Below are 11,717 nucleotides of genomic sequence, written 5' to 3' on the forward strand. Positions count from 1 at the left end.
AATGGGACAGCAATCAGGTCGTGTTCATGCTCAACGCCCCAGCCCTTTTTTCTCTTGTGATCACAAGCAATATCCAGTTTTTACAGGGAGAAGCCGTACTGGCTGGATGCTGTCGACTCCAACTCCTATGCAATCACTAATCCAATCGCACGTTCGCCAACTGTGCCAAAACATGTCCCGCAACCACGGGCAGCGTGGACGACGAGGAGGAGAACACCATCACCTGCTTTTTGGCTGAGGTTTAACTCCGAGGGGCGGATGCAGAGGCTAGTGATGGGGAAGATGTGACCATGATGCACGATATGTACACGCATCAAGTAATAGGTGCTAAAGGTTGCATTGGCGAACAGACAAACACGTTCCTGCTAACCAACTACGAGGCGCCGTCCTGCTTGATGACGAGGATGCTGCATCCGGCGGGTGCGTGCTGGAGGAGGTATGAACTGGTGGACCCCAACAGAGCCTTGCTCACGCCGCTAAGCCCTCGCGAGCCCATGCAGACCAACTCCACCTCCCTGGCAATTGCGCACGAAGTCCGATTGGTCAGAGTCAGAACCCAACCACACGCACACGCACACGCACACGCACACGCACACGCACACGCACACGCACACGCACACACCACGATAGAAGTACCGCTTCTCGATTTGGTGCAAGAGGGCCTCTCTAGTGTTCTTCGTGAAGGCGATCTTCTCTTCGACCTGGCCCTGCAGAGCATTCACGAGTTCAGTTTCAGTGCCGCGGCCACCACTGGGCGAGTTACGGCGGACCTCTCTCCTTCGTCCCTGGGCGGTGCACATGGTTTTCGCTCGCTGCATGATCTTCTTGGCTCGCGCCTCCATCATGTCCATCACGCCCGATACGTCCATGAACTTGGTTGTGTGCCGCAGCCCCGAGTCAGGTAAAGGGGAAGAAGGGAACGAGTCAGACCAAAGGAGAAGGAGAAAGTGGGGGGGGGGGCGATGGGTACGGGTGCGGGGTGCATTTCCTCGACGGTGTGGACGAGGAGGAGGGAGTCCTCAGGCTTGGTGAGCTCCAGCGCTCGGCGCAGCGCGTGGTAGGCGTTCTCTGAACCGTCCAAAGCCACCATAACCTTCATTGCTTCGTGTGGAGACTACGTCGGGGCGGTGCTGGTGGTGTGGTGCTCAAAACACAGAACGAAGGCAAAAAGAAAGTACAGCTCCTCCCGAGGATTCTTTGAATTCCAAGAAATTTCACTTGGAAACAGGCTAACATTGCCGCAAGTTTAGGACCAATTTTCGAAATATGCAAAACATTTGATGTATTTGTGTTTGTTGTGCCTCAGAAGGGACACTTTCGCTTGGCGGCCTTGGCGTCGCTGCCGTCGAGCTGTGGCGACAGGGGCAGGACACCATCGTCCTCCTCCTCCTCACCGCCTTCCTCATCGGGATCGTACCAGCCGGCGGGCATGGCTTCTCCCTCCGCCGCCTTCTCCTCGCCGCCGTCGGCCTCGTCCTGCTCGCCGTCCTCCTGCGCGGCGTCGCCGGAGCCCTTGGCGTCGGCGAGTTCGGTATTGTCCTGGTAGGGCGCGTTGTCGAGGCACGCCGGCAGGGCCGTCAGGTAGTCCAGCGTGTAGATGTTCTCGTCGCACCTGTGTTGTTGTTGTGTGTGCCACAAATCACGCCGCGCGGGTGAGAACACGGTCACATGCAACAGAAACGCACAACACGCCACGACACGCACACGTTTGGGGCTTTGGGGGGGGGCAATACAGCTTGGAGACGGCTGAGTAGTGGGTGGTGACGCCCTTGTACAGGAGGCGCAGGAGCGACGGAAGCGAGGCCATGGCACTCGACGTCTCGTTTACGAGCGAGGGACGGGCAGCCCTGCACACACAGACCAGATCGTTAGCAAAAGAGCCAGACGCCCGGGGGGGGGGTGTTCATTCGTACTTGAGGGCGGGGCCGTGGTAGGTGAACAGGTGGGTCATCCACAGCAGGTGGAACTCAATGTGCGGCGACTCGGGCAGGATCTGCAGATTGGGGGGAGGGGGTGCGAAACACGGGTGAGCCGCTGGAGAATGAAGCGCGGAGAGCGCGATGGGGGGGAGCACGTACCCGGCCGATGAACGAGGTGAGCCGCTGGAGGTAGTGGTCCGGCAGGTGAGCAGCGACGAGCTGGATCTGGTGCGGCGGAACCGCGTGGTACACCTCGCCGATGAGGTCCTCCTCGTTCAAACGCAGAGCCATCTGTGAAGAGAACTGGCGTGTGAGCCACGCGTGCGTGTGCGGTGGTGCGTGTGCGGCATGAGGGACTGGTGCGTACAATGAGGGCCTTGAGGTGGTGCCCGCCGTTCAGCGTCTTGCGAATGTTCTTGGGAGTGATGTCGATGTCCAGGTCGAAGGGGTCGAACATGAGGCGATCGTCGAGGGAGTAGATCAGCAGACCCTCCGTCGTCGCCGCCGCCCAGCCTCGACCCGTCGGCGCGAAGCGAAGGGACTTGCATCGGATCTCGATCGACGTCGCCCTCTTGGAGGCGAGCTCGCCCACCTTGACACCTGTGTGTGTGTGTGGTCAGCAGACTGAACCAGCTCGCGGCGTACGCGGGGGGAGGCAGCATATATATATATATATATACATACCGGGCAGGGTCTTATCGATGCGGCCCTTGCGGCCCTCGGCCTCCCGATCGCTGTCGCCGTCATCGTCCTCGATGAGCTCCATGGGGCCGGCCTCGGTGAGCATGCGGCTGTCGAGGAAGTCGACGGTGCCGCCGATCGCGCGGTTGCGCGAGAGCTGGTAGCGCTTGATGCGCATGCGCTGCGACACCTCGTACATCACCACCCACTTGCTGCGGCCGCCGCCCATGATCAGCCGACCGTCGGCCGAGTAGCACAGGCTCGTGAAGTGCTTGCTCGCCGCCGAATTCTTGGCCGTGCGGCGCTCGTTGACCGTTCGGCCGCCCGAAATGTCGTTCCTGCCCTCGATCTGGCCCAGGTAGGTGGCCGTGGTGGTCTCCCAGAAGTGGATGTTGCCGTCGAGCGTGGCGGTGGCCAGCTCCTTGCCGTCCGGCCGGAAGGCGATCGCCAGCACGTCCGCGTTGTGCCTCAGCACGTCGGGCGTCGCGCCCGTCGTGAAGATGTCCCACAACCGCACCGTTCCGTCCCTGCAGTGTTGTCGTGTGCCGACCAGTGCGCTGAGGGTCAGCAGGCGCGCGCAAAGAAGAAAGAAGAAAAGGAAGAAGACGAACCAGGAAGCCGAGGCCAGCAGAGGCTTGGCCTGCGAGGGCGAGAACGCGAGGGCCGAGATGGGCTTCTCGTGGGCGGCCAAGACATCGAGCAGCTTGCCCGTTTGCACGGACCTGTGCGCGGAGATGGCAGCGCGGTGAGATCAAGGCGCCCAAAAGACCCATGGGCCTGGACTGCGGCGCAACGTACCAGACGTAGACTTCAAAGGGGTCGATGGAGCCGGCGCACACGACCTCTCCGCTAGGGTCGACGGCCAGGCACGTCAGCTGCGCCGACTCGTTGCCCACGAACGTACGGAAGTTACGGTATCGCACCAGATCGAACGCCCTGTCGGTGGTGAAGATCCCATCAGCCTCAGTGCGCGTGGTGGGGTTGCGGGGGTGATGGTGATGTACCTCACAGTGCCGTCGAGGGAGCAGGAGAAGACGGAGTGGCCGAGCGGGGAGAAGCTGAGGTCGGTCACCGGCGCCTTATGCTCGTTGAAGGTCACGTAGCAGAACCCGCTGGTGGTGTTCCACAGCTTGACCTTGCCGTAATCGTCACCCGTAGCTGCGCGCGTGGACGAGCGTGATCGTGTGAGGTTGCGCCAGCCAAGAGCCGTGACAGACTAGAGGAAGAAGAGAGGAGGGGGGGGGTCAGTACCGATGATGCTGGCGTCGGGAGCGTAGGCGATGGAGTTCATGTCGTGGAAGTGGCCCTGCTGCTTCAGCACGTAGGTCTCAGACTGCCACTCCCATACCAGCAGCTGCCCGAGCTTGGCTGCAACCATGACGTTCTCAGTGTCAACAGAGACCAACACACACACAGGGCGGGCAGCGAACCTGAGCCAAAGGCAAGCCACTCGCCGGAAGGAGAGATGGCGGCGGTGGAGAGCGACGAGGTGGAGATGGAGAGCGTGTGGAGGGTGACAACGCGCGACGTCGGACCCATTGGGATATCGTCTTCCTGAACGTCGTACACCGAGAAGACTCCGCTGGTGAAGGCAACCACCAGGATTCCTGTTGGTGCATTCCACGCAAGAGCAGCGTGAGTCGCAAGTCGACGCCAACGATGAATAAACAAAACTGTTAAAGGAAAGAAAAGTCGCGCGTCGAATGCTATGCTCGGGGGGAGGCGGTACCGGTCTTGGACGAGTAGGCGGCGGAGCGGGCCTTGACGCCGTCGCGCGAAATGCTCTGCTTCTTGACCACCTTCCACCTGCCGGAGAGCAGCCGGAAATCGTTTTCCTCCTTCGCCGCCGGCTCTTGCTTCTTGGCCTCAGCTTGTGCGCCGTCGGCCTTGGCCTCGCTCTCGGTTTCTTCCTTGGCTTCTTCCTCTTCCATCACTTCCACTTCCTCCTTCTCGTCGTCCGTATCTTCCTTCTTGAGCCCCGTGTGCTTCCGCCACTTCCACACGAACACCGATCCCTCTCGGCCAATCGTGTAGATCTATGCGTAGAGACCGCGCGTCAATGCGTGTGTGTGAGCGTGATGGTGAGCGTGTGTGCGTACGATTTTGTCGTTCTTGCCAAAGAAGGCGGCGATCACGGAGTCCCGGTGGCCCGAGAGCGTGAACGGCAGGTAGCCCTCGGTGGGGTGGAGGGAGTACATCCTGCACGTCATGTCCTTGGAAGTGCTCACAAAGTACTTGGAGTCCGACGACCAATCGATGTGCGTCACATCTCCGTGGTGTCCTACATTCGCATGAATCGTGTGAGCACGACGATTGCATCCGTGTGTGTGTGTGTGTGTGTGTGTGTGTGTGTCGTAATGATGGAGGAATGTACCGCCATAAGTGCGAACGAGCACAAAGGGAGCGAATTCCTTGTGCACGGAGGGTGTGCGCCATACGCGCACGTACTCGCCGTAGGTGACGGCAAAGTATTTGCCGTCGGGGCTGAACTTGAGGAAGCGCACCTGGCTCTTGAAGTTGAAGTGCGACAGCACCACGCCCTTGTGGAAGTTCACCAACAGTGCCCGGCCGTCTAAGGCGAACAGAAGGTGAGCATGGCGCTTGCTGCCCGGTGCTCAGCAAAAGTGAAAGGGGCTGCAGGCTTGATTGAGGAGCAAGGCCGCACCATCGTCTACGGTGATGAGGAGGCTGCCGTTCGGAGACAGTGCCATGTGCTTGATGTTGGTGCGGTTTTCAAAGGGAAGGGTGTGCGAAGAGTTGCTGCAAAGTCGCGGCAGCGATGCGCGTAATGAATGTGAGATCGTGGTAAAATCGCGAATTAAAAATTGGATAAAGATGGCATCAACGTACTTGACAAGATCGAAGACCGTCACGCGGTTGCCCACAGGGCTGAGCAGGGAATTGCCGTCAGGGGTGAACAGCACATTGCCCTTTCTGTAGACGCTACCGCATAGATTGGAGAACTAGGGAGATGAACAATTAATTTACAGTAATTGCGGATTTTGAGAGAAATCGATCAAGTGCAACTCTCCATAGCAAGCCTCGTCCCCCGGTCGTGGTACCTTGTACGCGTACATGGCGTGGGCCGATGAGTTGCTTCCGTTGAAAGATGGGCCACAACACAATCGCAATCTCCCGCTCCGTCTCCGTGGAAGGAAACCAGAAAAGAAATTCGGGTGGGCGCCAGCTACAGAGAAAAGCAACCAGAAAAGAGCTCCCTCTATGGCGAGAGAGACAAACAGTATCTGTATTGTATTCTCACCTCCTTCTCTTACATCGTCCGAGACGAGCCGCATCACCACCCTTCCGTTAAGACCCCGCTGGCATTCGCGCCTTGCTCTTTCCACACGCACACAGCGCTCGTCGGTGAAGACAGCAGCAGGCACGGGCCGAGAGGGTGCCTAGTAGTCGTCAGAGCCGTTGCGGTCGACGATGAGAGCGAGGACGCTGTTGAGCAGCATGACAAGCCAGAGGAGCCAGTCGAAGAGCGAGAAGAAGAGGGTGGCGCTCCACGTGTAGGGCATCTCGCAGTGGCCGTAGTTGTCGTCGATCCACGACATGTCCCTGGCCAGCAGCGACCAGGGCACCACCCAGAAGGCGAACATGAAGAGGGAGAAGCCCGAGAGGAGGCCCGTACAGGCGTAGTGCTTGCCGGTCGAGTGCTCGGTGAACTGCAGCACAGCCCACAGCGCGATCGAGACGAGAGAGAAGAAGATGGAGAGGATGGTGACCGTTTCGCCCAGGCCCACCACTCGGTCGCTCACTCGGAAAGAGAACACCCCGAGACTGCCGCAGTTGCTGTCGGATCCGTTTCGGCTGCCGGCGTAGAGACCAACATTGGTCATCGATACGAGGGCAATCACCACCGCCACGAAGATTCCCATTGTGGAGTAGTTGACGAACTTGGTAAATCCCATCTTGAGAGAGTGGAGGGAGGCTAGATGAAGAAGATGTTGTTGAAGGTTTTACTCCCTTGCTATGGTGAGCGCCAGGAGATAGCGAGTTGAGGTTGACGCTGGAGGCGAGGGGTGCGACGACTCCTTCTTCACCGACCTTATCAGTAGATCTTGCGAGTCAAGAGCCAAGAGGGGTGCGCAACGGCGAGACTTCCCGCGTCCCGGGACCCAAGTGTTGGTTGACGAAAGGGCATGGACACGCCACAACACCCTGAAATGCAAAAACCACCAGCTCAGGGAAAAGGGCAAAAAGGAAAATAGAAAAGAAATGATTACGACTTTTCGTGGCCGGAAAAATAGTGGCAGGGGAGTGTCAATAAATGAATTGAGCAACGGCCAACCAGCCACTGCGGTGGCCAGGGACAAAGGACAACCACCCCACTCGCTCCCTTCTTTACATCTTCTTTACGCGCGTGAAGACACAAGCACAACATGATTCTTCTTGAGACTGGAAGCCGCATCCTCGAGGAGGTGATCCGCCAGAGGGTCCAAAGGTACATTTCCTCGATCCTGCCTTCGCTCTTGGGTCGCCATTCAGCCCTCGTTCACTGCGCATCGCTCGTGGAGTGCTTTTTTTTTAAAAAAAAAGTGCGATAATCGGTTCATTATTAATCCTTGTTTCGTTTTCGCACTTGGATCTGCAGCGACAAGAGGGAGGCTGTTGATATCACGCTGGCCGACTTCGATGGTGTGCAGTACCACATTGCCACCAATGCCACCCAGAGGAACCTCGTGACCGTGTCCATTTCGTGGCCCTGCATCAGCCAGATGAAGCAGTTCGGCACCGACGCCAAGGTCCAGTCCTTCTACGGTCCCCTTGTCACCTCCGCCGAGACTGGTTACGACTACACCCTCCAGTTCGACCTTGATAACCTCGCCGACAAGGGTACGCTCTACATTGGCCTCCAATTTGCTCTTCCCCCCTGGAAGCATTTCAATTAAATTCATTAATTCTTTTGTAAAAACAGACTCTCTGCCTGGCAAGATCGCCCTTTTCAAGCGCACCGTGGTGGCTGCCCCCCTCGAGGCTGTGTTCGACGGCAAGCCTGGTCTGCCCCCTGTGATCACCATCAACTACCGCACCAACGAGGCCGTCTACCTGAAGAGGGAGGGCAACAACGTCGCTGTGATCTTCTCGATCAACTTCAAGGACAAGGACGACATTGTCATCGGCAAGGTGTTCCTCCAGGAGCTCGAGGCTGCCCGCAAGACCATCAACAACGCCCCCGCCGTCACCTTCTCGCAGAGGGAGAGGCCGCTCGAGCTCAAGAGCGTCCAGAACGTCTACGAGGGCGAGGACCAGGGCTTCGTCACCTTCTGTACGCCCCCCTCCTCTCCTGTCGTTACCGTTTATGGGCACGCACACGCAGCACGCGCGTTCTCTTGGCTCACGCGCCCTTGGTCGCACACGCGCGTGCTGTGGTACCTACAGTGCTGTTCGGCCCGCACACCCACGAGTCGAGGAGGGGCAAGACCATCGACACCATCCACCTCTTCCGTAACTACCTGCACTACCACATCAAGTGCTCGAAGGCCTTCCTGCACACCCGCATGAGGCTGCGCGTCGAGGAGCTCCTCCAGGTGCTCAACCGCGCCAAGATCAAGAACGCGAACAAGGAGATGAAGACCATGTCCGGCAGGACCTTCAAGAGGGCCTAAATCCTCATCAGCGTCTTCCGATCTGCTGTACAACTCTGTAAAAGCGAGAAGTAAAACCATCTTTCCGCTCGATCTTCGCCTCACGTTATGAAAAATGGCGAAAGATTGTTATTTTGAAGAAGGACCTGGTCCTCACATCGCGAATGTTGTTTACAAAGGGCGACAAGCCCCCGTCGATCGTGTGCCACATGGGGGCATGGATCGGCGACAAAAAGGGAAGTCGAAGGATTTGCAATCACTCAGCAATAGTTGAGCCTGAACAAGTCGTTCAACACGAAGAAGCCGCCCTGCTGGCCCTGGATGGGCATGAGGCTGAACACCTGGCTGAACTTGAGCGGCTGGTTCGAGTTGTCGATCTGTTGTTGGAAGTTGGGCACGATGATGAGCTCAACGGCCGCCTAATTTCAAAAGAAAAAGAAAAAAACAACAGTTTTTCAGAGGAGGGGTTGACGCACAGCGAGATTGCCGCACACGAAGACAAGGATGCCGCCGCCAGCAGTCGGCTGGGCGTCGATTGTGGTGATGGCGTGCTTGATCTGCTGCATGGGGAGGTTCTAGAAAGAGCAGATGTCTTAGTAGGGAAGAAATGGCGCCATCGGGGCTACACGTTGTCAGATGTTGCAGGTACCAGAAGCTTGTTCACAATGTTGTTCTTGCCCTGGATCTTGTCGTTCTCGAACGTCAACATGGAATGATCTTGCTGTACATGTAAGAAACCAAATTAATCGACGATACATCGAAATTCATGCTGCGACGGACTTACGTAAAGGCTGGCCAGATTTTTGCGGTCAGTGTCGAAGATGTTGTAGTAGTGGTTGGCGAAGGCCTTGGCGATCTCCTCGGGGTTCGACATGTTTGTTAATGTGTTGTTGATGCTGCGCAGATGGCTTCGGTGCTGTGGGCAAAGGACAAGCAAACAAATACTGGCTTTTCGCGCCCAAAATTTTGTTTTCTGGCGGGTTCACTGGAAATTCGAAATTTCGCAGCCACGCTGCATCTTCGTGAATCTTCTCGTACGCGTCTGTCGATGGCCAACATGCACACACACCCATCCTATCGAAGGCGCGACTCATTCCGCTCTGCGGGTGAGAGCAAACAAACTGGCTGAGTGCCCTCTTGGTGTGTAGCTTCTGCAACACTGAGATAGCACGGCTTCGATTCCCACCAGTACAGCAGCAAGCCCAGGAAAAGCGGACGAAAGGCAGAGGGCGTTGATGGTGCCTGTCACAGTGCTCGCCACAGCAAGACTTGAGAGATACGCCATTAGCACCCACCCGAACCAGGACCAACAGAAGCAAAGAGAGAAAGGAGGTCATGGCCACGAAACAAGCGCAGGGCGTGATGAAGAAGGAAGAAGACAAGAAGGAGGCACATTCAGGAACGACGGCAACGAGGGAGCAACAGTGGCGAGGGCTCTTGGCCGATACGACGGTGGGGCAGTTTCTGCAGGCCAGGGACTCCTCGGGCGCCAAGAAGGCGCCGCAGGGCAGCAACACGAACGAACCGTCCTTTTCCTCGTCGCTGCCCTCCTCGCGTCACGTCGTCACCCTCTCCTCCACCGCCACCGTCGCCCACGCCCTACAGGTTTGCTCCCCTCCCCCTCTCTACACCAACAGTTTCATCTTTTGCTCTCGTTGCTCACCTATGTGAACGTCAAGACCCTGGCCCAGCATCGCATCCTCTCCGCTCCCGTGATGGACGCCACAACCCTCCACTTCATGTACTTGTTCAACCTCCCCCTCCCCCCCTCTAGTTTTACTTCACTCCTTTGACCGATTGGCGCGTTCATGTTGGGGGGTGTAGCGGGTTGGTGGACGTGCTGGACATTGCCGGGTTCCTGCTGCACGACGTGGCCAAGGACGAGGCCGACCTCAACCTGATCATGTTCACCGGCCTGCCGTCCCTCAACCACCCCATCTCCAATGCCATCAGTACCTACTACTACCACTGCCCCGTCGCCGCTTCCTCCTCTCATGGTCCTTACCCCCCCCCCCAGTCTAACCACCCACCGCTCGGTCCCTGCCAGACTTCTCGTTGCTCGACCGGCCCGTGCCGATCAAAGAAAACGACAGCCTGCTCAGCGTGGTCCGGACCATGTGCAATCCCAAGGTTTGCCCCGACGACGGGTCCCGACTGTTCTTCTTGCTATGCTGTTTGCTGATTGGGTGAGCTGCGCTGGCATCAGGGGAGTATCAAAGTGCACCGGCTGCCCGTGTTCGATGACGAGGGCAACATCGTCAATGTCATCTCCCAGTCGGGTACTGCCCACGCCTCACCCCCCGAGCGTTGAAGCTCTCCCATCCAATCATAAACCAACGCGCAAACGCAGACGTGATTGCGTGGTACGCGAAGAACATGGACAAGCTGCCCGAGCTCTGCCAGCGAACCGTAAGCGACGTACGGCCCCGCGTACCAACTTTCTCCCGCATCATCATCATCATCATCATCATCATCATCGCATTCATTATCATTTCGTGGTGAGCACACAGCTCGAGTTGGCGCACGCGGTGATCTCGGTGAGGAACACGGCCAGATTCGCCGATGCCCTGTCCATCCTCTTCGAGAACCGGGTGAGCGGAGTGGCCGTACTCGCGCAGAGCAAGCTGGTTGGCAACATCTCGGCCTCCGACCTTCGGGTGCGTTCGCCCACCCATAACTCGATCGAGTGCGGTTTGATCGACTCAATCGTTGCTTGTCGTGTGCGTGCGTGCCACGCTGCTGCAGGGATTTGGCGGGACCGACTTCGACATCTCCATGTTCAACCGCCCAGTCCAGCAGATGCTCGACAAGATCAGCGCTGTACGTCGAGTACCGCTTTGCCCAGTCGACTGACCAAAGTCCAGCCTCCGCGTTAACCGCACGCTTGGGTATCACCGCACCGCACACACAACACACAGAAAGACGGACCCAAGGCGCCCGTGAGCTGCACCCTCGACTCCACGCTGCAGCAGGCCATATCTCTGGTAGCGACCAACAGGACGCATCGGGTGCGCACACAGCAGCCCATCTTCGGCTTTCGCGCAGTTGGCTCATCGCACACGCATCACTCACACTTACACGGTTGGCTCTTGCAGGTGTACGTGGTGGACGAAGAGAACAGAGCTATAGGAGTTATAACACTGAGCGACGTGCTGCGGGCGCTGCTGCCGCCCAAGTCACCAGACGACCGACCGACCCAGGCGGAGCTCGCTGCGGCAGCCACCGGCGGGGCCATCGGGGACTTGGCCACTCAGGCCCACCAGCAGCCGCCCAAGCCCGTCTTCACCAGTCGACGAGGGAGCACCGGCGCCTCGCCCACAGCATCACCCACGGCGCGCCGGACGCGGGGAGTGGAGGCCAACAACCGGAAGAGGAAAGGATCGATACCGTCCCTGCAGCTGATCGACGAAGACGACGGCGAGGTGCTGACCACAGAGCCCGTCGTCACACCAGCGCAGGCGGCGTCCGGCGACGCAGCCGCCGAGCTGCACGAGGACAAGAAGCGAAGGGTGGAGGAATGATG

The 11,717-nt window shown here is 58.2% G+C and overlaps 6 protein-coding genes across 6 annotated transcripts; 2 read left to right on the forward strand and 4 right to left on the reverse strand.

The window, feature by feature from the left end:
- Positions 1-373: 373 nt before the first annotated feature.
- Positions 374-1,099, reverse strand: ACA1_065970 (universal stress domain containing protein; the record flags this gene model as incomplete). The annotated part of the gene is made up of 4 exons (XM_004339741.1): positions 374-515; positions 637-707; positions 771-872; positions 971-1,099. 4 exons carry the CDS (start codon positions 1,097-1,099, stop codon positions 374-376), a joined length of 444 nt encoding a protein of 147 aa, XP_004339789.1.
- Positions 1,100-1,302: 203 nt separating this feature from the next.
- Positions 1,303-5,311, reverse strand: ACA1_065980 (periodic tryptophan protein 2, putative; the record flags this gene model as incomplete). Its single annotated transcript, XM_004339742.1, has 15 exons — positions 1,303-1,612; positions 1,734-1,847; positions 1,914-1,993; positions 2,079-2,210; positions 2,287-2,519; positions 2,604-3,127; positions 3,212-3,322; positions 3,399-3,536; positions 3,605-3,758; positions 3,852-3,968; positions 4,031-4,207; positions 4,330-4,636; positions 4,700-4,881; positions 4,975-5,172; positions 5,266-5,311. 15 exons carry the CDS (start codon positions 5,309-5,311, stop codon positions 1,303-1,305), a joined length of 2,823 nt encoding a protein of 940 aa, XP_004339790.1.
- A 690-nt stretch (positions 5,312-6,001) lies between these two features.
- ACA1_065990 (uncharacterized protein) lies at positions 6,002-6,517 on the reverse strand (the record flags this gene model as incomplete). Its single annotated transcript, XM_004339743.1, has 1 exon — positions 6,002-6,517. The coding sequence occupies one exon, from the start codon at positions 6,515-6,517 to the stop codon at positions 6,002-6,004; it is 516 nt and encodes a 171-aa protein (XP_004339791.1).
- A 471-nt stretch (positions 6,518-6,988) lies between these two features.
- ACA1_066000 (ARP2/3 complex 34 kDa subunit, putative) lies at positions 6,989-8,215 on the forward strand (the record flags this gene model as incomplete). Its single annotated transcript, XM_004339744.1, has 4 exons — positions 6,989-7,050; positions 7,201-7,442; positions 7,525-7,875; positions 7,989-8,215. The coding sequence occupies 4 exons, from the start codon at positions 6,989-6,991 to the stop codon at positions 8,213-8,215; spliced, it is 882 nt and encodes a 293-aa protein (XP_004339792.1).
- A 239-nt stretch (positions 8,216-8,454) lies between these two features.
- On the reverse strand, positions 8,455-9,068 carry ACA1_066010 (nuclear transport factor 2, putative; the record flags this gene model as incomplete). The annotated part of the gene is made up of 4 exons (XM_004339745.1): positions 8,455-8,571; positions 8,671-8,754; positions 8,844-8,915; positions 8,979-9,068. The coding sequence occupies 4 exons, from the start codon at positions 9,066-9,068 to the stop codon at positions 8,455-8,457; spliced, it is 363 nt and encodes a 120-aa protein (XP_004339793.1).
- A 461-nt stretch (positions 9,069-9,529) lies between these two features.
- ACA1_066020 (CBS domain containing protein) lies at positions 9,530-11,715 on the forward strand (the record flags this gene model as incomplete). The annotated part of the gene is made up of 10 exons (XM_004339746.1): positions 9,530-9,799; positions 9,832-9,935; positions 10,019-10,146; positions 10,242-10,324; positions 10,401-10,473; positions 10,545-10,603; positions 10,705-10,851; positions 10,940-11,014; positions 11,113-11,202; positions 11,290-11,715. 10 exons carry the CDS (start codon positions 9,530-9,532, stop codon positions 11,713-11,715), a joined length of 1,455 nt encoding a protein of 484 aa, XP_004339794.1.
- Positions 11,716-11,717: the final 2 nt, after the last annotated feature.

Source organism: Acanthamoeba castellanii (genome assembly GCF_000313135.1).
Source record: "Acanthamoeba castellanii str. Neff unplaced genomic scaffold scf7180000084599, whole genome shotgun sequence".
Classification (NCBI taxonomy): Eukaryota; Discosea; order Longamoebia; family Acanthamoebidae; genus Acanthamoeba; species Acanthamoeba castellanii.